This window comes from Pristiophorus japonicus, chromosome 5 (assembly GCF_044704955.1).
Source record: "Pristiophorus japonicus isolate sPriJap1 chromosome 5, sPriJap1.hap1, whole genome shotgun sequence".
In the NCBI taxonomy this organism is placed as follows: Eukaryota; Metazoa; Chordata; class Chondrichthyes; family Pristiophoridae; genus Pristiophorus; species Pristiophorus japonicus.
In genome coordinates this window covers 207061583-207082739 of record NC_091981.1, presented here as the reverse complement: position 1 = coordinate 207082739, position 21157 = coordinate 207061583, and the positions used below count along the sequence as shown (strand labels likewise).

Sequence of the window (21157 nt, the reverse complement as noted above, 5' to 3'; positions counted from 1 at the left end):
TCTGTGTCTTGTATGTCGCTGAAGTCTTCATGTTGCTGTTGTCCCTGTTGTCTGTGTCTTTCATCTTAAGGGTTCCGTGCCTTTGTTTTAATTTTCTTCTTTAGTGAGTGTATGTGTGTGTTCTTTTGTGTGTCTTGGTGCATATTCTGTTCTCTCTGTCTTTTGGTATTTTGCCCTCTACCTTTCTCTTTTTGTTAATAAGCAGTTCAACATTCAAAGCAGTATTAGGATTTGTAATTCTTGAGAAGTTAACTGCTGATCAACAGTGAAGATGGAAGGTGAGGCTTGCAGATGGCATGAGATGCGCCAGGAAGATGACCAACTGGCCTGGACCAACAAGGCGGTGTAAGCGCACTGCTATCCATCATGCAGAGGGAGGATCTGACCCTAGATCACTATGGCAGGGGTGGTGGGGAGGAATTATAATTTAGGGTAAAAAAAAGTTGAAGATTTATAGGATGATGAGATTAAGAGTGAAGAAAAACGGGGATTGGGGTAGTGTGTTGGAGAAGCGGAATTAAGGGTAAGCAAACAGGGAAGGAATGTTGAGAGGTGAGCAAAGGGGAGTGGAACAGAAAGAATGAGGTATGAGGGGAAGGGTATCAGGGGAAAGTGAATTGGGGATAAACAGTATTCCATGCATTCAGTGGAGTGAAGGGGGAACACAACTTAGAGGTGAAATAGAAAGGCATCAGGCTACAATGGAAATAGATGGGAAAATGAAGTGAGACAGCACATTTCTCGTCTCACTTGGATCCATGGTGCAGGCCTGGACCGCCCCAGGCCTCTTCATCAATGTAGATAACAATGAGGCAGTGCAGAATTGACAGGTAGGTCAGGCTCAGCAAATAGTAGTCGGTAGACCCAAACCTAATGATTGCAATGCATAAACAAAGGTGGCTATGCAAGAGGAGAGCTGCCTCATCGCCAACAGGATTGAGGGATCAAAAGATAAAAGGAAATTTATTAAAAGCTTTTAAAAAAAATTTGTAGTGAGTATTTTTTAACCTGTAGGCAAATACTCACGGGGCAGGCGGTGAGAGAAGCAACACAAGGGAATAATCTACTTGACCTTGTCTTCACCAATCTTGCTGTCACAGATGCATCTATCCATGACGCTATTGGTAGCAGTGACCATCAGACAGTCCTTGTGGACTGTTTTCATATTGAGGGCATGTGGCACTGCCACTATGCTAAGTGGGAAATATTAAGAACAGATCTAGCAGCTCAAAACTGGTCACCCATGAGGAGCTGTGGGCCATTAGCAATAGCAGAATTGTGTACTACCACAATCTACTTGCTCCACCATCGGTGTACTGTGGCTGCAGTGCCTACTATCCACAGGATATACTACAGCAAGTCGCCAAGCTACTTTTTTATTATTCATCCATGGGATGTGGGCATCGCTGGCAAGCCACTATTTTATAGCCAATTCCTAATTGTCCTTGCGAAGGTGGTGGTGAAGAACAAAGGCAGTTAGTGCATGGGAACACCATCACCTCTAAATTCCTCTCCCAGTAACATGCCATCCTGACTTGGACTTTTATTACCGCTTCTTCATCATTGCTGGGTAAAAATAAAGAAACTCCCTCGCTAACATCATTGTGGGAGTACCTTCACCACATAGCCTGCAGCGGTTCAAGAAGGCGGCCCACCCAACCTTTTCAAACAGAATTCGAGAAGGGCAATAAATGTCAACCTTGCCAGCAATGCCCGTATCCCGAGACGGAATTTTTTTTAAAGGCAAGGCATGCCACAATTGCACCTAGTGACACTGACGGGCATGTTTCCATGGGAAAATTCCCATAAATTTTTATGCAAGCAGGTTTAATTTTAATTGTTGACATCAAAAGCATTGTGAAAAATTGTGACAATTGGAAGTGCATGCATAATTTTAATAATATCTATAAATACATGTATTTTGGGGGGGGGGGAGGGTAGTTTTAGAATCTGGCACTTAAACGTAACAACCTAGAAATTGGATCGTATAGCACCCGTTTATCAGGGTAAAATGGGCCCTGAAAAGTCCAGTGTGGTGTATAACGTATGCGCACTGTCTGCGTCAGAAGTGTACTACACGCCATATTGGTTAGGGCATCCTGTCATCTTCCAGAGTGCCCGGAAGCAGACATAAGGCCCATTGTCCATGCAAATTGGGGACCTATCGCCTATTTCAGGCCCCTTTGTGAAATTGTTTTGTGACTGACCACAGTATGCGCTGTGCATGCTGTGGTAGTTTACCCCAGGTGCACATCAGCCAAACCGTTGACATTCAACGGCATTACCATCGGCAAATCCTCCACCATCAACATCCCGGGGTCACTATTGACCAGAAACTTAACTGGACCAGCCACATAAGTACTGTGGCTACAATAGCAGGCCAGATGCTGGGTATTCTGCAGAGAGTGACCCACCTCCTGACTCCCCAAAGCCTTTACACCACTTGCAAGGCACACGTCAGGAGAGTGATGGAATATTCTCCACTTGCTTGGATGAGTGCAGTTCCAACAACACTCATGAAGCACCTTCAAAATCCGTGACCTCTACCAGCTAGAAGGACAAGAGCAGCAAGTGCATTGGAACACCATCACCTCCAAACACCCCTCCAAGTCACGCACCATCCTGACTTGGAAATATATCGCTGTTTCTTCATTGTTGCTGCGTCAAAATCCTGGAACTCCCTACCTAACAGCACTGTGGGAGTACCTTCACCATAGGTACTGCAGCAGTTCAAGAAGGCGGCTTCTTAAGGGCAATTAGGGATGGGCAATAAAATACTGGGTTTTCCAGCGACTCCCGCTTTAAAAAAAAAATCAGTGGTCTTTAAAGAGACTGCTGGAGGCTGCCACCAAAATTATTTTACTTGCCTGAATGTGGAACCAAAAGAAGCAGGAATGCTCTTCTGGCTCCATATTAAAACTGTTGTTCACTGCCAGCCACTACTCGTTCCCGCATGATATCCTGCCTTCTTCCCCTCAGACTCATCGGACACACTGTGAGCAAGCTACAGATTACGGATACCGACACAAATTAAGAGCTCAATCTCCAGAAGCACCATGCAATGTATTATTAACGCTGTAGGGAGCAAAGTGATACCAGATAAAATCAACTCGAGGCTAATTTACTTACATTTACTGTAACTGAAGTCAATTTAAGTGAGGAAATGCCTAGAGAATACGGGGTTGAAATTGAGCTCTGCCCCAAATGGGGCGCACTCAATATCTTTTTAAGGTTTTCTTTGCCTCAGTTCTGGTCTTAGAAATTCTTTTTACAGCGGGGCCGTGTTCCAGGCAGGCGCAGGACGGAACTGGCCTTCGGCCGGGTCGGCTGCCCCTCTCAGTCATCAGCGCCGCACTTATGACGTCTGCGCGATACAGACATGCCGCATTGCACTGACGCGTCACAAGGTCCCTCCCCTTCAGTTAAAGGGGAGGGCCGCTGCAAACTCTGCATGGGGTTTAGTTAGGTTCGCCAGGTCCACTGGCGAGGGTTTTGGCCAGGCCAGCAGCCTGGCACCCAAGAAAGCAGTTGGCTGACAAATAAAATAAAATGGCATACGTAGCAGTGTGCCCTCCTTTCAACTAGGTGTCACATAAAAGGTTACTGCACAAGATAAAAGTTCACGGGGTTGGGGGGGGGGGTAATATATCAGCATGGATAGAGGATTGGCTAACTAACAGAAAACAGCGAGTCAGGATAAACGGGTCATTTTCTGGTTGGCAAGTGGGGTGGGGTGGGGTGCCGCAGGGATCAGTGCTGGGGCCTCAACTATTTACAATCTATATTAATCATTTGAATGAAGGGACCGAGTGTAATGTAGCCAAGTTTGCTGATGATACAGAGGTGGGTGGGAAAGCAAATTGTGAGGAGGACACAAGAAATCTGCAAAGGGATATACATAGGCTAAGTGAGTGGGCAAAAATTTGGCAGATGGAGTATAATGTGGGAAAATGTGAGGTTATCCACTTTGGCAGAAAAAATAGAAAAGCAAATTATAATTAAAATGGAGAAAAATTGCAAAGTGCTGCAGTACAGAGGGACCTGGGGGTCCTTGTGCATGAAACACAAAAAGTTAGTATGCAGGTACAGCAAGTAATCAGGAAGGCAAATGGAATGCTGGCCTTTATTGCAAGGGGGATGGAGTATAAAAGCAGAGAAGTCCTGCTCCAACTGTACAGGGTATTGGTGAGGCCACACTTAAAGTACTGCGTACAGTTTTGGTCTCGGTATTTAAGGAAGATATACTTGCATTGGAGGCTGTTCAGAGAAGGTTCACTAGGTTGATTCCGGAGATGAGGGGGTTGATTTATGAAGATAGATTGAGTAGATTGGGCCTATATTCATTGGAGTTCAGAAGAATGAGAGGTGATCGTATTGAAACATATAAGATAATGAGGGGGCTCGACAAGGTGGATGCAGAGAGGCTATTTCCACTCCTAGGGGACATAGTCTCAGAATAAGGGGCCGCCCATTTAAAACTGAGATGAGGAGGAATTTCTTCTATCAGAAGATTGTAAATCTGTGGAATTATCTGCCCCAGAGAGCTGTGGATGCTGGGTGATTGAATATATTTAAGAACGAGATAGACAGATTTTTGAGCGATAAGGGAATAAAGGGTTATGGGCAGCGGACAGGGAAGTGCAGCTGAGTCCATGATCAGATCAGCCATGATCTTATTAAATGGCAGAGCAGGCTCGAGGGGCCAGGCACACACAGCTTCCTGTTGGGGAAAGCTGTCGGGGGCCGATCCACTCCCACGGGGCAATTTCCCGTACGGGATGGAAAGGAGGTCGCTGCAAGTCGGTGGTAGGGGGGGGGGGGGTCCACGTGTGCTCGATGGGGTGGGAGCACGGTAGCTATTACCGCTGCAAAACCCAGGTAGAGCAATTTTTAAAATGGTCCTTACTCCGCATCGACTAGACGGAGAGTCATTACCGACCCGTGGTCGCCTCTTTGAAGTGGTCACTGCTCTTAAAGAAAGGAGCAATTTTGGCCCCTACAATTGTTAATGTCCACTGCAACCCAGGATGTTTTCTGGATAATCCCCATCTTGTATTCGTGGACTACATTGCCTGCATCCTGGTGACTTATTTCAATAATGTTTAATGATATTAGAATATTTACTTTATTTTGCTAGGATAAACTATTGATTGCGACACAACACATTTATAGTGGTTATATCACAACTGGTAATTGTGCATTGTGGATATCATGAATTAACTATATATGGGATCCTTGGCTTTATAAATTGAGGCATAGAGTACAAACGCAAGGAAGTTATGCTAAACTTTTATAAATCACTGGTTAGGCCTCAGCAGGAGTATTGTGTTCAATTCTGGGAAGGATGTCAAGGGTGCAGAGGAGATTTACAACAATGGCCCCGGGATGAGGAAATTCAATTATGTGGAGAGACTAGAGAAGCTAGGATTGTTCTCCAGAAAGCAGAAAAGGTTAAGAGGAGAATTAATAGAGGTGTTCAATATTATGAAGGGGTTTGATGGAGTAAATAAGGAGAATGTTTCCACCAGCAGGAGGATTGGTATCCAGAGGACACACATTTAAGGTAATTGCCAAAAGAGCGAGAGGTGAGATGAGGAGATTTTCTTTACACAGTGACTTATTATGGTATGGAATGCGCTGCCCGAAAGGGTATTGGAAGCAGATTCAATAGTAACTTTCAAAAGGGAATTGGATATATACTTGAAGAGGAGAAAATTTGTAGGGCTATGGGGAAAGAGCAGGCGAGTGCCACTAATTGAATAGCTCTTTCAAAGTGCCAGCACAGACACGATGGGCCAAATGGCCTCCTTCTGTGCAGTAATATTCTATGATTCTTTGAACTACATAATATGTGGTCCCCAGTATATATTAATTCCAAGGCTGTAATATTGCAGAGGGATTCAAATAACTATTTGCATTTTATTATGCCCTCTAACTCTGCAACAATATTACTGCTTTGTAATTACTTCCAGATATGCATTATTCTACATGTGTGAAAGTGTGCACTTGCTTCACGAGGAACTACTAATCTTTGGAGACTGTCAAAAAAAATGTTGCTTGCTTTTCTAAGTAAGTTACCTTTCTCTAGGAGAAACTCCCTAATGAGAAATAAATTGAATTTTAAACATGTCTCTCAGGAACAACCCGTACGAGATGACATTTGCATGTATTAAATTGAGTTCATATGTCAACATGTGCTACACCTATCTTTTTGAGAGCGAATTTCAGCTTCTGTTACAGTTTACATGATTACATTAAATGCTAGTGTTTAGTAAAACTGTCTGTATCTTTAATGCGTGAAACCGTCTTCTCCATGTTAAATAGGAGAAAAGGTTTGGGGTATTCAGTGCCTGTAGCATAAGAATAATAGATTGACAATTGCAGAGTGTCAAAATGCCCAACCGGTCCTATCTATTTAAATGTAATTTTCTTTGTGATTGTTTTACTAGGCCAGTGAAGTAGCGAATATAGCTGAGTGTAGAAAAAGCCAGTTGAATAAAAGCCATCCCGAAGAAGAGCATTAGCTCTAATATGGGGGCGATACTGATGGCTCTGGAGAAGTCTGATCTCCAAATCCTTCAATCCTCCTAGCAGTAATGTGGTGGATGGTGCCAATGGGAGATCGAGTCTGGAAGGACAATAGATCATTTAATATAAGCAAATTGGAAGTAACATTTTTGTAATGTTATAAAATAATGTGAAAGTATGTTTTTTTTTGAAAGATTCAATAAAACAACCAATTTTTATACTGTTGTTTTGATCTACACAGATTTTTTATGCCAGACTTTAAACTGGATGGGGTACAAATTGCCCCCTGCCCGAAACGTGGCACTTCCATCCTGTTTCGGTGGTTTTTACCGCAGCTGCGGTTCAGGTCGACGCTTTCGTGAAATTGTGCTCTTTGGTTTTTTTGATCTGGAAGTCGGTCATAATGGAGCAGGTGACTACACCCAAGGGACAAAAACGCAGCGGTGACAGCAACTGAGGGGCAGAAGTTGGGTGTGGGAGCGGAGTCACTGCCGCGATGACGTCACCAAAGCGCCACGTCACCACGGCTCTCCTCTTCACTTAAAGGGGAGAGCCTTCGCGCTTTTAAAACTTCGGGCCACTGGGCCACCAGGGAGTATTTTGGCTGAACCCGGGGGCATAATTGTCGGGCCGACCTGGCAGCCAGACGACAAAAAAAAACATGGGCAACGGCAGTAGGCCAACCCCTTTAAGGGAAGCCACATCGCTGCTGTAGAAGGCCACAGCCTCACTGGATCACCGGATGAAAGCTTGTTTTGGCACTGCCGGGCGGGCCGAAGATTTTCGATGTGGAATGTTACCTTCGGGGTGGGGGGGGGGGGGGGGCGCGGGGTAGATCAGTGGTGCGGACAGTGATGACGCACATACTGCGGATCAGCAGCAGTGGAGTGGTAAGGGGAATCATCGGGGCACCGCCGGAAAGACTCGGCAGGGCAATTGGGCTATCAGCAGCCATTTCACCAAAAGTAGGTGGCCACTCCATTCCGCAGCGTGGCCGTCGATTTGCGATGGTAACAGGCCTTAAGGAGAGGGGCAGTTTCGGCACCGATATCTTTTACAACAAAATGTCTTGCGTCTGTCACCTATGCAGCAACAATCAAGATAATCACAGCTTTTGTAGCAGATGTAAATTAAAATGTCAGTACAACTGACAGGTAATGAATATGAAAAACAAAGGCAATTTTTAAAAAGAACAGAAAACATTGGTGAATGATCTATTGCGGATATAAGCATAAAGTAAAATGGAAGAGGATAGGGAGATAGTTAATGGAACTCTGGAGAAAATAGCAAAGAAAATCTGATATCAAGAGAAGTATGAGAGTAATAATGAGAAAGTAAAAGAACGGAAAAGAGTGAACGAGTTGGTTGTATGCAAGCAGAAAATAAGGAGAGTCTGTGGGGAAGTAGATAAAGTGACATAGAAGAAAACAGGCGGTAGAAAAATAAGGGACATTATTAAGGTTGGCTCCAAGGAGAATTAAAAACTGAAGCTCAAATAGGTTAGCTCTGAAAGTTTCAGCATCTCCATTCCAAATGGATAATTCACAATGTAAATGATTAACAGTCAACCTGTAAATTACCAGTAGTAAACTGTTGGAGGGTTAGAGGAATGAGGTTTATAGAAAAACAATAGTACCAGCGGCTAAGTGCATTAGAAAAATCAATTTTACAAAATCAACCATAATTTGTCTTTTAGCAATTGCCTATAACATGGGTTGAGCTCACAGAAAGATCCAATTTGACCAATTACCGCCCCATCAGTCTACGCTCAATCATCAGCAAAGTGATGGAAGGTGTCGTCAACAGTGCTGTCAAGCGGCACTTACTCACCAATAACCTGCTCACTGATGCCCAGTTTGGATTCTGTCTGGGCCACTAGGCTCCAGACCTTATTACAGCCTTGGTCCAAACATGGACAAAAGAGCTGAATTCCAGAGGTGAGGTGAGAGTGACTGCCGTTGACAGCATTTGACCTAGTGTGGCATCAAGGAGCCCTAGTGAAACTGAAGTCAATGGGAATCAGGGGGAAAACTCTCCACTGGCTGGAGTCATACCTAACGCAAAGGAAGATGGTTGTGGTTTTGGGAGGTCAATCATCACAGCCCCAGGACATCACTGCAGGAGTTTGTCAGGGCAGTATCCTAGGCCCAACCATCTTCAGCTGCTTCATCAATGACCTCTCCATCATAAGGTCAGAAGTGGAGATGTTCGCTGATGATTGCACAGTGTTCATGCCATTCGCCATTCTCAACTCCTCAGATAATGAAGCAGTCCATGTCTGCATGTAGCAAGACCTGGATGACATTCAGGCTCGGGCTGATAAGTGGCAAGTGATATTCACACCACAAAAGTGCCAGGGAATGACTATCTTCAACAAGCGAGAGTCTAACCACCGCCCCCTTGATATACAATGGCATTACCATCACAAAATCCCCCATCATCAACATCCTGTGGATGACCATTGACCAGAAACTTAACTGGACCAACCACACAAATACTGTGGCAACAAGAGCAGGTCAGACATTGGGTATTCTATGGCGGGTGTCTCACCTCCTGACTCCCTAAAACCAATCCAGCATCTACAAGGCACAAGTCAGGATTATAATGGAATACTTTCTACTTGCTCCAACAACACTCAAGAAGCTCGACAAATCAGCCCGCTTGATTGGCACCTCATCCACCACCTTAACCATTCACTCTCTCCATCACCATAGCTGCAGTGTGTACCATTTACAGGATGCACTGCAGCAATTCGACAAGGCTTCTTCGATAGCACCTCCCAGACCCACAATCTCTACCACCTAGAAGGACAAGGGCAGCAGATGTATGGAAGCACCATCACCTCCAAGTCACACACCATCTAACTTGAAAGTATATCCCTGTTCCTTCATCATCGCTGGGTCAAAATCCTGGAACTCCCTCCCTAACAGCACTGTGGGAGTACCTTCACCACATGGACTGCAACGGTTCAAGAAGGCGGCTCCCCACCACCTTCTCGTGGGCAATTAGAGATGGGCAATAAATGCTGGTCTTGCCAGCGACACCTATATCCCATGAACTAATAAGAAAAAAATAAGCCCGAACATGAAATCTCCTATGAATCTGCTCAATCAAGCACCGTAATCGATCTTAATTGATTTATGACTGGAACAGTGCATTCCACAAAGAGGAGTGGGATTGCCAAGAAATGAACGATTCTTCAACTGACTGGTTTAATGTACTTGGTCTTACTTTTTAATATGGCTTCATTTGTCTGCCGGTCACAGGTCTTATGTGTGAAGGTCAGATCAATTGTCTGAATCTAAAGTAATTGCAACAACGGGAGAAACAAACCTGGGTCAGGCTTCAGTTGACTGCAGGTCAGGTGACTAATGGATTCATATGACCACGGGTGACTGTGCCTGAGGATCTGAGCGCAATGTGATGAACATTCCCATCTGGTGCATTTGGCAGAAACTTGCCATTCCGACCTGGGTGCGTAGCCAGTTTTATGGGGGTGAATGGATTTTTGAACCAGCTTAAAAGTTTGTGGATATTCCAGTGTAAAGTGGTTATGGGCACAACTCACTTATGCTTAAAATTCCACGATCTGATATCGGGGTGGAAATCATGCGGAAACTCCAGGCCCACAGACTGAGTGAGCAATATAATAGAGAAAGAATTCTACTGACCAACCAACATGGGATGCATGACCAAGAAAGTGAGCTGTGATGTTTTTTGCAAATTTCTTAAAGTGCAGTCAAAAGCATCAACTATTTTATGATCCAAGTAGATTCAACCCAATTAAATAAATACAACAGTTAAAATCCTGCCAATATGTTCTTATTTGTCCAACATGGGAACTCTCATTTTAGAATATAAAATAATCACTTACTATATTTTTATGTACAGCCTATAAATTTGTTTCACACTTTATTTCTTCCTAGAACAACCCAAGACCAGTGAATTACCAGTTCCAACAGAATCTAGATTATTACAGGGCACGTGGTGCAGAAATTGTAAATAAGACACGGTAAGATTTCCAGACAGATACAATGTTATACTTGTTATTCCTACCAAGTTTTTTTTTACAAAATGTTTATTTTGAAGATATATTAATGAAATAGCTAAACAAATATTTTATTCTCTTGGTCAAAGGAAATTCCAGTCTTGCTGGACCAACTGTGTTTGTAAATTTTAAGCTCAGCCTTATCACTGCAATATTAACTCTAACTAAAATAAACACTTAAAATCAAACTTGATTTAAAATAAGAGCATGGAAATCACGCTGTCCGAGATTATTGTCATCATCGAGGGGCTTATCCAGAAGTGGACGTTGCAACTACCAGCTTCTTCCAACCGTTGGGATTCAGGTCTCTCCTTGTTGTGGGTCTGCCTTGTGGCCTCTTCCATGCAGTGATGAATGTTCTGGTAATATCAGACTTGGTGAAGCTGATGAGGTATCCATGCCAGAGGAGTTGGTAACGATCAACTAACGAGGACAGCGGTGGTTGATTAGTCAGGTTGCAACAGTCTCGTTTATGATTTTGTCATGAGGCTTAACCTATACAAGTGTGCAAAGAAATCTGGAATGAAATCCATTGATTCATCTATTCATTACATTTTTGCGTACCCACATTTCTGAATCAACTTTAAATATTGATATTACTAATGTGTTGAGCTATATTTTGAGATTGTGAATTGTGTTCCATCTCTGTATATGTGATAGAGAGTTCATTGCAAAGCTTGCAAGTGCAATACACCTTTGGCAGTCAGGAAAACAGTCTCCATTGGAAGAAATCCCACTACCTAAGTAAATGAATTGTGTCACTGATTCCACTGTCTTGGATGGATCGTCATTTGTTATGAAGGTAGCTGGAATGATAACACGTCCTAGCAATTGCACTTTTGTCTAGTTCCAGTTAACCTGAAAACCAAGGCTAGATACCTCTTGGCCAAAGATTCGTAGGGCTTTTGATGAGGGTGTCCACAGTTTCAGCCAAGGCTGCTATTTTATTTGCAAAATCCACATCTGTATACATATAGTCACTGCCTAAGCTGGACTCACGTCGATTTCATCATGTTGTATATATTCTTGACCCTCTGCCGTCCAGGTTCAGTGATCCTTTTGTCACGGGAATTGACATGTCCCAAAGTCAGTATACCAGGCCTTACTGAGGTTAGGTGCACTGGGCAGGACTCAACAGATGTGGGTGGATATACCTATGCTTATTCAGGCAGCCATGATGGACAACATCTCCAAGGTCCAAAGAGCTCATCACTTGAAAAACAATAAATGAACACCTTCTTACAGTTCGTTTTGTTCAGAAATACGGATATTTATTAGTAATAGTAGCCTATGCCCCAATAAATGTGGCAGAATCCAATGATAAAGACAAATTCTACAGATGTCTCTAGCAGCCATCACTTTAGTACCCCAGTGGGAACTGCTAATCCTATTGGGTGACTTTAATACTGCCAAATCACAGTTGGCTAAGACCATTGAAGCATATAGCCACAGACAACTGAATTATAATGGTGAATGACTTTTTAAATCTGTGATGCTCACTCCACAGCTTCAAGATAGAGAGCACTTTCTTTACCAGAAAAGGCATCCACAGATACAGAAGGTACAACAACAATGGAACTACCAAAAAGGAAATAGACTGCATTATAGAATCATAGAAATTTACAGCACGGAAGGAGGCCATTTCGGCCCATCGTGTCTGCGCCAGGCCAACAAAGAGTTATCTAGCCAAATCCCACTTTCCAGCTGTAAGTCCGTAGCCCTGTGGTGAGGGTTGCTGCCTCTAGCACCCTTTCAGGCAGTGAGTTTCAAACCCCCACTACTCGCTGGGTAAAGAAATTTCCTTTCAAATCCCCTCTAAACCTTTTACCAAGTATGTTAAATCTATGCCCCCTAGTTGTTGACCTCTCTGCTAAGAGAAATAGGTCCATCTTATCCACTCTATCTAGACCCCTCATGATGTTATACACCACAATAAGGCCTCCTCTCAGCCTCCTCTGTTTCAAAGAAAACAAACCCAACCTATCCAATCTTTCCTCATAGCTAAAATTCTCCAGTCCAGGCAATATCCTCGTAAATCTCTTCTGACTCTCCCTAGTGCAATCACATCTTTCCTGTAATGTGTTGACCAGAACTGCACGCAGTACTCAAGCTGTGGCCTAACTAGTGTTTTATATAGTTCAAGCATAACCTTCCTGCTCTTGCCTTTATTAGCCAAGGCATAGAATACAAGTATTCCGTATGCCTTCTTAACTACTTTATCCACCTGGCCTGCTACCTTCAGGGATCTGTGGACATGCACTCCAAGATCCCATTGTTCCTCTACACTTCTCAGCGTCCTACGATTTAGTATGTATTCCCTTAGCTTGTTAGCCCTCCCTAAATGCATTACCTCACACTTCTCCGGATTGAATTCCATTTGCCACTGTTCTGCCCACCTGACCAATTTATTGATATCTTCCTGCAAGTCTACAGCTTTCTTCTTCATTATCAACCACTCAGCCGATTTTAGTATCATCTGCAAATTTCTTAATCATATCCTCTAGATTCAAGTCTAAATCATTGATATATACCACAAAAAGCAAGGGACCTAGTACTGAGCCCTGCGGAACCCCACTGGAAACAGCCTTCCAGTCACAAAAACACCCATCAACCATTACTTTTTGCTTCCAGCCTCTGAGCCAATTTTGGATCCAACTTGCCACTTTGCCCTGGATCCCAGGGGCTTTTACTTTTGTGATCAGTCTGTCATGTCAAAAACCTTGCTAAAATCCATATTGACTACATCAAATGCACTACCCTCATTCTTGTTACCTCTTCAAAAAATTCAATCAAGTTAGTGAGACATGACCTTCCCTTAACAAATCCATGCTGCCTGTCCTTGATTAATCCATGTCTTTCTAAATGAAGATTTATCCTGTCCCTCAATAATTTTCCCACCACCGAAGTTAGACTGACTGGTAACAACTCGGTCTATCCTGTAACAACTAGCCTGTAAATACTCAGCCTATCCCTTTCTCCCTTTTTAAGCAAAGGTACCATATTAGCAGTCCTCCAGTCCTCCGGCACCGCACCTGTAGCCAGAGAGGATTGGAAAATGATGGTCAGAGCCGTTGCTATTTCCTCTTTTGCTTCTCTTAACAACCTGGGATACATTTCATCCTAACCTGGGGATTTATCCCCTTTCAAAGCTGCTAAACCCCTTAATATTTCCTTTCTCACTATATTTATTTCATCTAATATTTCACACTCCTGCTCCCTGATTGCAATGTCTGCATCGCAGCTCTGTTTTGTGAAAACAGATGCAAAGTATTCATTAAGGACACTCTGCAAATTACTGCAAACACGTATTGGTGTGCAGTTGATGATGTCTGGGCCTTCAGAAGCACTGAGAATGGCAACTCAGAACAATGTCTTGTAGTTTATATAGTTCTGAAATTGAAAAAGACTTCTGATCACCTCAGAGGCTCACCCGTCAAACAGTTTGATGTCGAGAAGTGCAAGTCACTATCAATAAAATATAATTTCAAACTTGAACTGTCAATCGCTTTCAGGCGCTCGCAGAACCCACAGGGCGGCACTGCATAAGATGTCCTACGAGGTAGACGCTATAGGTGCTCCAAATGGATCACTGATAAGATGTTTGACCTGGTTGAGCGCTGTGGAACAGTAAAGAGGCTGTGGTAAAAAGACACCCAGCATTCCCCCATACCAGCCACCAATGGAGACCTGTTTACTGATTGTAATGACCAACTAGAGCATTGGTGACAATGCAGCCATGAGCTGCTCACATCCATATACACAGTTCCATCTCAGGAATTCAGTGATAGAGCATAAAATTAAAGAATTGACATGTTGATATCTCGTGAACCTCCCCATTCTAGAGGAAATTAAAGAAGTCTTAGCTAAATTGAAGAATGGAAAAGTACCCAACGTATATGGCATCACCTCAGAACTCCTGAAACTATTGATGAAAGCACCATCAATCGCTTACACCAATTATTTGCATAAGTATAGGGCCCGAATTTGATCAAGGCCTCCGCCTGCCCAAGTGCCGCCAATGGCCGCTGAGGTACCTGACTGTACTTTCGGCTGGATATTCATGAAGAAGGTCCCTCGAAGGTCAGCGGCAAATGAGGGACTTAGGCCACCAATCTCGGCGGCAGCCGGCGGGAGCTCCCATTCTCGACAGCAGAGGCACTTGCTGCCCAATTGCCATCGAGGATGGAGTTGGGCCCACGGAGGGTCGAAGATCTAAAAATAAAAATCAATAACAAAAAATAGAAAAACCTATCGGAAGACTTTCAGGGGACCCCATCAAGGTAAGTCGCTGTGGAAAAATCAATAAAAAAATGTTCACTAACCTTTTTTCAAAGATCTTCATACTTTGAAAAAAGGTCGGGGACAGTCCAGCCTCCAGCCAGTGGTCCACCCCTGTTCTGGCGCCGACTCGCGCCTGCATGAATATAGGAGCTCAGCGGGCGGGAGGTCAGTTGCGCCACTCGGCTGTCCGCTGATGTCAGTGGGCAGTTCCCAGCGGCGCTCCCCTTCCGCCCGCTCCAGGCCACCTCCAAAATGGCACTGGGCGGATCTGCAAGAGCAATGTCGGCAGCAGTCGGCGGCAGCGGACAGTGACTTGATGAATTTTGGCCCCATAGACTGATGAAACTATTTGCCACCAGTGGCGCCAAGGCATCCTCATATATTTTTACAAAGGCAAGAGATCCGAATTAAACTGCAGCAACTGCAGAAGTATTAACCTACTGTCAACAGTTGCTAAATTACTTTTGGGGTGATACTTGTTCGCATCAAGAACCCTTACAGAAAATCGCCATAAACAACAGCTGGCGTCACAGAGAATAGGTTCACCATTGAACAGCTACTTGCACTGCGGCAGCTGGCAGCCAAACAATGCAAATACAATGAGCCAATGTTGCCTATATCGTGTGAAAAAAGCTTTTGACTCTGAGCAGAGTGCTTTGGGCTCCTGTTACAATCTCTAGGTATCCCTACCAAAATTATATCATTAATCACAAGCAGCCAGGTCCGTATTTACAGAAAGCTTCCTGAGCCTTTTGAGTTAAATACCAAAGTACATCAGGGTTCTAACCCCAATGTTGGCCAAGATCTAAAGGACATAGCAGCTATTCTGGGCCTCCAGCAGACGGTGAGAGAACCAACACAACGAAAAAGCCTACTGGAACTCGTCCTTACCAATTGCAGATGCATCTATCCATAGTAAGGAAGGACATTAGCTTGGATGATGTGGAATCTATATGGGTAGAGCTGTGAAACACCAAAGAGCAGAAAACGTTAGTGGGAGTTGTGTACAGACCACCAAACAGTAGTAGGAAGGTTGTGGATGGCAACAAACAGGAAATTAGGGACTCGTCCAATAAGGATACAGCAGTTATCATGGATGACTTTAACCTTCATATTGATTGGGCTAACCAAACCGGTAGCAATACTGTGGAGGAGGATTTCCTGGAGTGTATAAGGGATGGTTTTCTAGACTAATATGTCGAGGAACCAACTAGAGAGCAGGCCATCCTAGTGTAACGAGAGAGGATTAATTAGCAATCTTGTTGTGTGCGGCCCCTTGGGGAAGAGTGACCATAATATGGTAGAATTCTTCATTAAGAGGGAGAGCGACACAGTTAATTCAGAGACTAGGGTCCTGAACGTAAAGAAAGGAAACTTCGATGGTACGAAACGTGATTTGGCTAGGATAGACTGGCCAATGATGCTTAAAGGGTTGACGGTGGATAGGCAATGGCAAACATTTAAAGATCACATGGATGAATAACAACTATTGTACATCCCTGTCTGGCGTAAAAATAAACCAGGCTAACAAGGGAAATTAGGGATAGTGTTAAATCCACGGAAGAGGCATATAAATTGGCCAGAAAAAGCAGCAAACCTGAGGACTGGGAGAAATTTAGAATTCAGCAGAGGAGGACTAAGGGTTTAATTAGGAGGGGGAAATAGAGTATGAGAGTAAGCTTGCAGGGAACATAAAAACTGACGCAAAAGCTTCTATAGATATGTGAAGTGAAAAAGATTACTGAAGACTAATTTAGGTCCCTTGCAGTCAGAATCAGGTGAATTCATAATGGGGAACAAGGGAATGGCAGACCAATTGAACAAATACTTTGGTTCTGTCTTCACTAAGGAAGACACGAATAATCTCCCGAAAATACTAGAGAACCAAGGGTGTAGCAAGAAAGAGGAACTGAGGGAAATCCTCATTAGTCAGGAAATGGTGTTAGGGAAACTGAAGGGACTGAAGGCCGATAAATTCCCAGGGTCTAATAGTCTGCATCCCAGAGTACTTAAGGAAGTGGCCATGGAAATAGTGGATGCATTGGTGATCATTTTCCAACTAGAAATGGAGTTATCCTGTGGTTACCTTCTGTTATCAGCCCGGGGCTTTTCCCCCCAGGTGTTTCAGGGTTGTACCCGAACTCAGTGTCCTTCAGGAACCAAAAGATGATGCATCTACGCAATAACTGTCGGGACTGCACATCCTTTACACATGAATTTTACTTCACATATTTCCATCAAAATTTGACAGGACACATCCTCGCTGTTGGTTTGACTATAGTACTCAACCAGGTCTGTAGAGGTTGGAGAGGCATTCGAGTGTCTTATGCATTTGATGACCCCCAGCAGGGGATGGATTCGATGACTGATACAGCGTATTACTTGTTTCATTATCATCGTTAACTGGTTCTGTAAGGCAAAAATGTGCAATATTTACTCTTTCACAGTTTTCAACTGATTGATATGGTACTATTTAGCCACCTTGGCCCCCCTTTCTTCTTAGGGAATTGCACCAGATAGACTGAAGGACTGACCCTGTCAATAATCGGGAAGGGGCCATTCACTTTGGTTCAAAGCAATGTTGCTTCTTCCTATAGTTTAGTACCATTATGGTATCTCCCACTTGATATTCAAAAGGTCGAATCTTCTTGTCGAATTATTTCTTCGCCTGACTCTTTGACTTGCCTGTCTGTCTGGCTACAAACATTAGTTTGTTCTTTGTTTTCAATCACCATTTGAAGCCATTTTTGGTTGGCAATGCCCTGTACTAAGGGCGTAGCTGAAGGGATTAATAGATGGGCTGGCATTCGCATTAGTCGCCCGGTCATTGCCTGGTAGGGTGCAGTACCCGTTGTGCTATGCGGGGTGGATCTAATAGCCATCAGACACATTGGCAGCATGCTAGACCATTTGGCGGAGTGATCTGCACAAAATTTACTTTACTTAGTTTTCAGAGTTCAGTTCCCTCTTGCCACCACTCCAGATGATTGTGGGTGATTTAAGATGTGACGTTTATGCAAGATACCCATTATCTGTTGTAATTCAGTAAAAATTTGGGTGGTAAAGTATGATCCTTGATCGTTATCAACTTGAATTGGCACTCCCCACCTGCAGATCACCTCACCTAATAACAGGTGAGCTACTGTCAATGCGGTGTTTGTTTTAAACGGAAAAGCCTCCATCCATTTCGTAAACTTATCGACTATAACCAGACAATACCGCAAGCCAAAAGGTCCTGTAGGCAAGGGCCTTATAAAATCAATTTGAAGTTGGGTCCAAGACCCTTTGGGAGGAGGGGAACTATGCAACAGTGCCCAATTCATGTGGGCACCAGGATTTGCTGTAAACAGGGCAGGCAACGATTCCCCCTATGAGTGACGTCTGTGACACAATTAGGATACCATGCAAATTTGCGTAGTTTCTAAATAGTTACATCAGCTCAGTAGTGTCCTCCTACCGAGTGTGAGTGGAGGAGTTCAAAAATGTCATGTGCCATATATGGGGGAACACAGATAACTGGAAGATCAGATGATAGCCACCGCAAGCGGGGGTTGTACATTAACTGGGGCAGCTTCCCCCGACTGATCCGGAGCCAATTGTGTGTCCGCTGCCCATGGAGTAGGTTGAAGTAACGGACATCCATCCTGATGCCATGCAATAGCAACTGCATAGGGGATATAACTGGCCTGGAGGGAGGAGAGAGCAATATCCCCACCTTGAATACGCGACCTTAACGGTAGGGTAGGGACTTGCCAGAGGTCACCACTAACGGCGGCGTCTTTAGCCGCATGATCTGCCTGTGAGTTGCCCGGGTATGTATGTTTGAAGATCGTGAGTGAGACTTCACCTTACCAACATAAACAAGGGCCGATCGTGAATTTAAAGAATCCCAGAGGGAAGCAAAGAGGTCTGCATGGAGCAAGGTCTTACCATCAACAGTACAAAAAACATTCAGAGCCTACAGTGGAAAAGATAGCAAAGTGTAAATCGCGTATGCACTATCTGACCAGATACTAACGGATATGTCATGAGTCCTAGGGGGAGTGTTTGCTAATGCTGTTGGGGAGGGATTAAACTAATATGGCAGGGGGATCGGAACCTATGCAGGAAGACAGAGGGAAGTAGAATGGAGGCAGAAGCAAAAGATAGAAAGAAGAAAAGAAAAGTGGAGGGCAGAGAAACCAAAGCAAAAAGGGCCACATTAAAGGGGCAAAGGGTGTTAAAAAGACAAGCCTGAAGGCTCTGTGCCTCAATGCGAGGAGTATTCGGAATAAGGTGGATGAATTAACTGCACAAATAGCAGTTAACTGATATGATGTAATTGGCATCATGGAGACATGGCTCCATGGTGACCAAGGCTGGGAACTCAACATCCAGGGGTATTCAACATTTAGGAAGGATAGACAGAAAGGAAGAGGAGCTGGGGTGGCGTTGCAGGTTAAAGAGGAAATTAATGCAATAGTAAGGAAGGACATTAGTTTGGATGATGTGGAATCTGTATGGGTGGAGCTACGGAATACCAAAGGGCAGGAAATGCCAGTGGGAGTTGTGTACAGACAACCAAACAGTAGTAATGAGGATGGGGACAGCATCAAACAAGAAATAAAGGATGTGTGCAATAAAGGTACAGCAGTTATCATGGGTGACTTTAATCTACATATTGATTGGGCTAACCAAACTGGTGGCAATGCGGTGGAGGAGGATTTCCTGGAGTGTATTAGGGATGGTTTTCTAGACCAATATGTCGAGGAACCAACTAGAGGGTTGGCCATCCTAGACTGGGTGATGTGTAATGAGAAAGGACTAATTAACAATTTTGTTGTGCGAGGCCCCTTGGGGAAGAGTGACCATAATATGGTAGAATTCTTTATTAAGATGGAGAGTGACACAGTTAATTCAGAGACTAGGGTCCTGAACTTGGGGAAAGATAACTTCGATGGTATGAGACGTGAATTGGCTAGAATAGACTGGCGAATGATACTTAAAGGGTTGACAGTGGATAGGCAATGGCAAACATTTAAAGATGACATGGATGAACTTCAACTATTGTACATCCCTGTCTGGAGTAAAAATAAAAAGGGGAAGGTGGCTCAACCGTGGCTAACAAGGAAAATTAAGGATAGTGTTAAATCCAAGGAAGAGGCATATAATTTGACCAGAAAAAGCAGCAAACCTGAGGACTGGGAGAATTTAGTAATACAGCAGAGGAGGACAAAGGGTTTAATTAGGAGAGGGAAAATAGAGTATGAGAGGCATACTCATTGCTGGGAACATAGGACCCAAGTTTCGGGCCGCGCCTAGAACGGCGCAGCCCCGACCTGGATGCCTGTTTTTCGCGCCACAAAGTGCGCCTAAAAAAAACTTACCTATTCTCCGGCTCCCTGCAGGTCCTCTGGAGCTGGGCGCGGCGCAGCATGAGCTGTGGGGGGCGGAGCTAGGTCCCTGCGCTGAAAACAGTGCCGGGACCTCTGCACATGCGTGTGGGCACGCATGTGCAGTAGCTCCAGGCGCCCAAAACTGTGTGGGAGGGGCCCGAAGCACGCAGCCCCTAGCCCTGGCCGAATGGCCTCACTGTGGCTGGGTGGATGAGACTGCCTCCCACGCCCAGCTCCTGCTTCCTCCTGACCCAACCCGACTCGACTCCCGCTCCCCCCCCCCCCGGCCCCGGGACTGGACCCGCCCCCTCCACTGGACTGGACCCGAACCCCCCACCCCACTGGACCCGACCCGACCCGCGCTCTCCCCCCACCCCGGACTCAACCCGACCTCCGCTCCCCCCCGACCCGTGCTCCAGACCCGACGCCACTTACCTGTAAATCCGGTGCTGGGGGCGGGCCCAGCCCGAAGTCTTGGGCCTAGCTGGGCCGGGCCCGGCCAGGCCTGGCCTGTTCAGCCTCCCTCTACTTTCTCTCCTTTCTGACTTCTCTCCCTCCCTTCTTACCTCCCTCCCTTCCTTCATCCCTCCCTCCCTTCCTTCATCCCTTCCTTCCTCCCTCCCTTCTCTCCCTTCCTCCCTCCCTTCTCTCCCTTCCTCCCTCCCTTCTCTCCCTTCCTCCCTCCCTTCTCTCCCTTCCTCCCTCCCTTCTCCCTCCTCTCCCTTCTCCCTTCTCCCTGCCCCCCTCCCTCCCCCTGCCCCCCTTTCCCTCCTCTCTCCCTCCACCCCCCTCTCCCTCCACTCCCCCTCAACCCGCCCCTCCTCCTCCCCTCATCCCCCTCCCCTTCCACACCCCTCCTCCCCCTCCCCTCGCTTTCAGAAACACAGACACTGACAGAGAGTGAGAGACACACACACAGACAGAC

General features: G+C 45.0%; 1 protein-coding gene across 12 annotated transcripts in view; it reads left to right on the top strand.

The window, feature by feature from the left end:
- tbc1d5 (TBC1 domain family, member 5) overlaps positions 1-21157 on the top strand; it is a 789418-nt gene that overhangs the window by 629336 nt on the left and 138925 nt on the right. For all 12 annotated transcript variants that reach the window (XM_070881258.1, XM_070881261.1, XM_070881268.1 and 9 more), the window contains one exon: positions 10455-10540. In XM_070881258.1, the coding sequence (XP_070737359.1) occupies positions 10455-10540 (86 nt within the window). The remainder of the gene's footprint in view (positions 1-10454; positions 10541-21157) is intronic.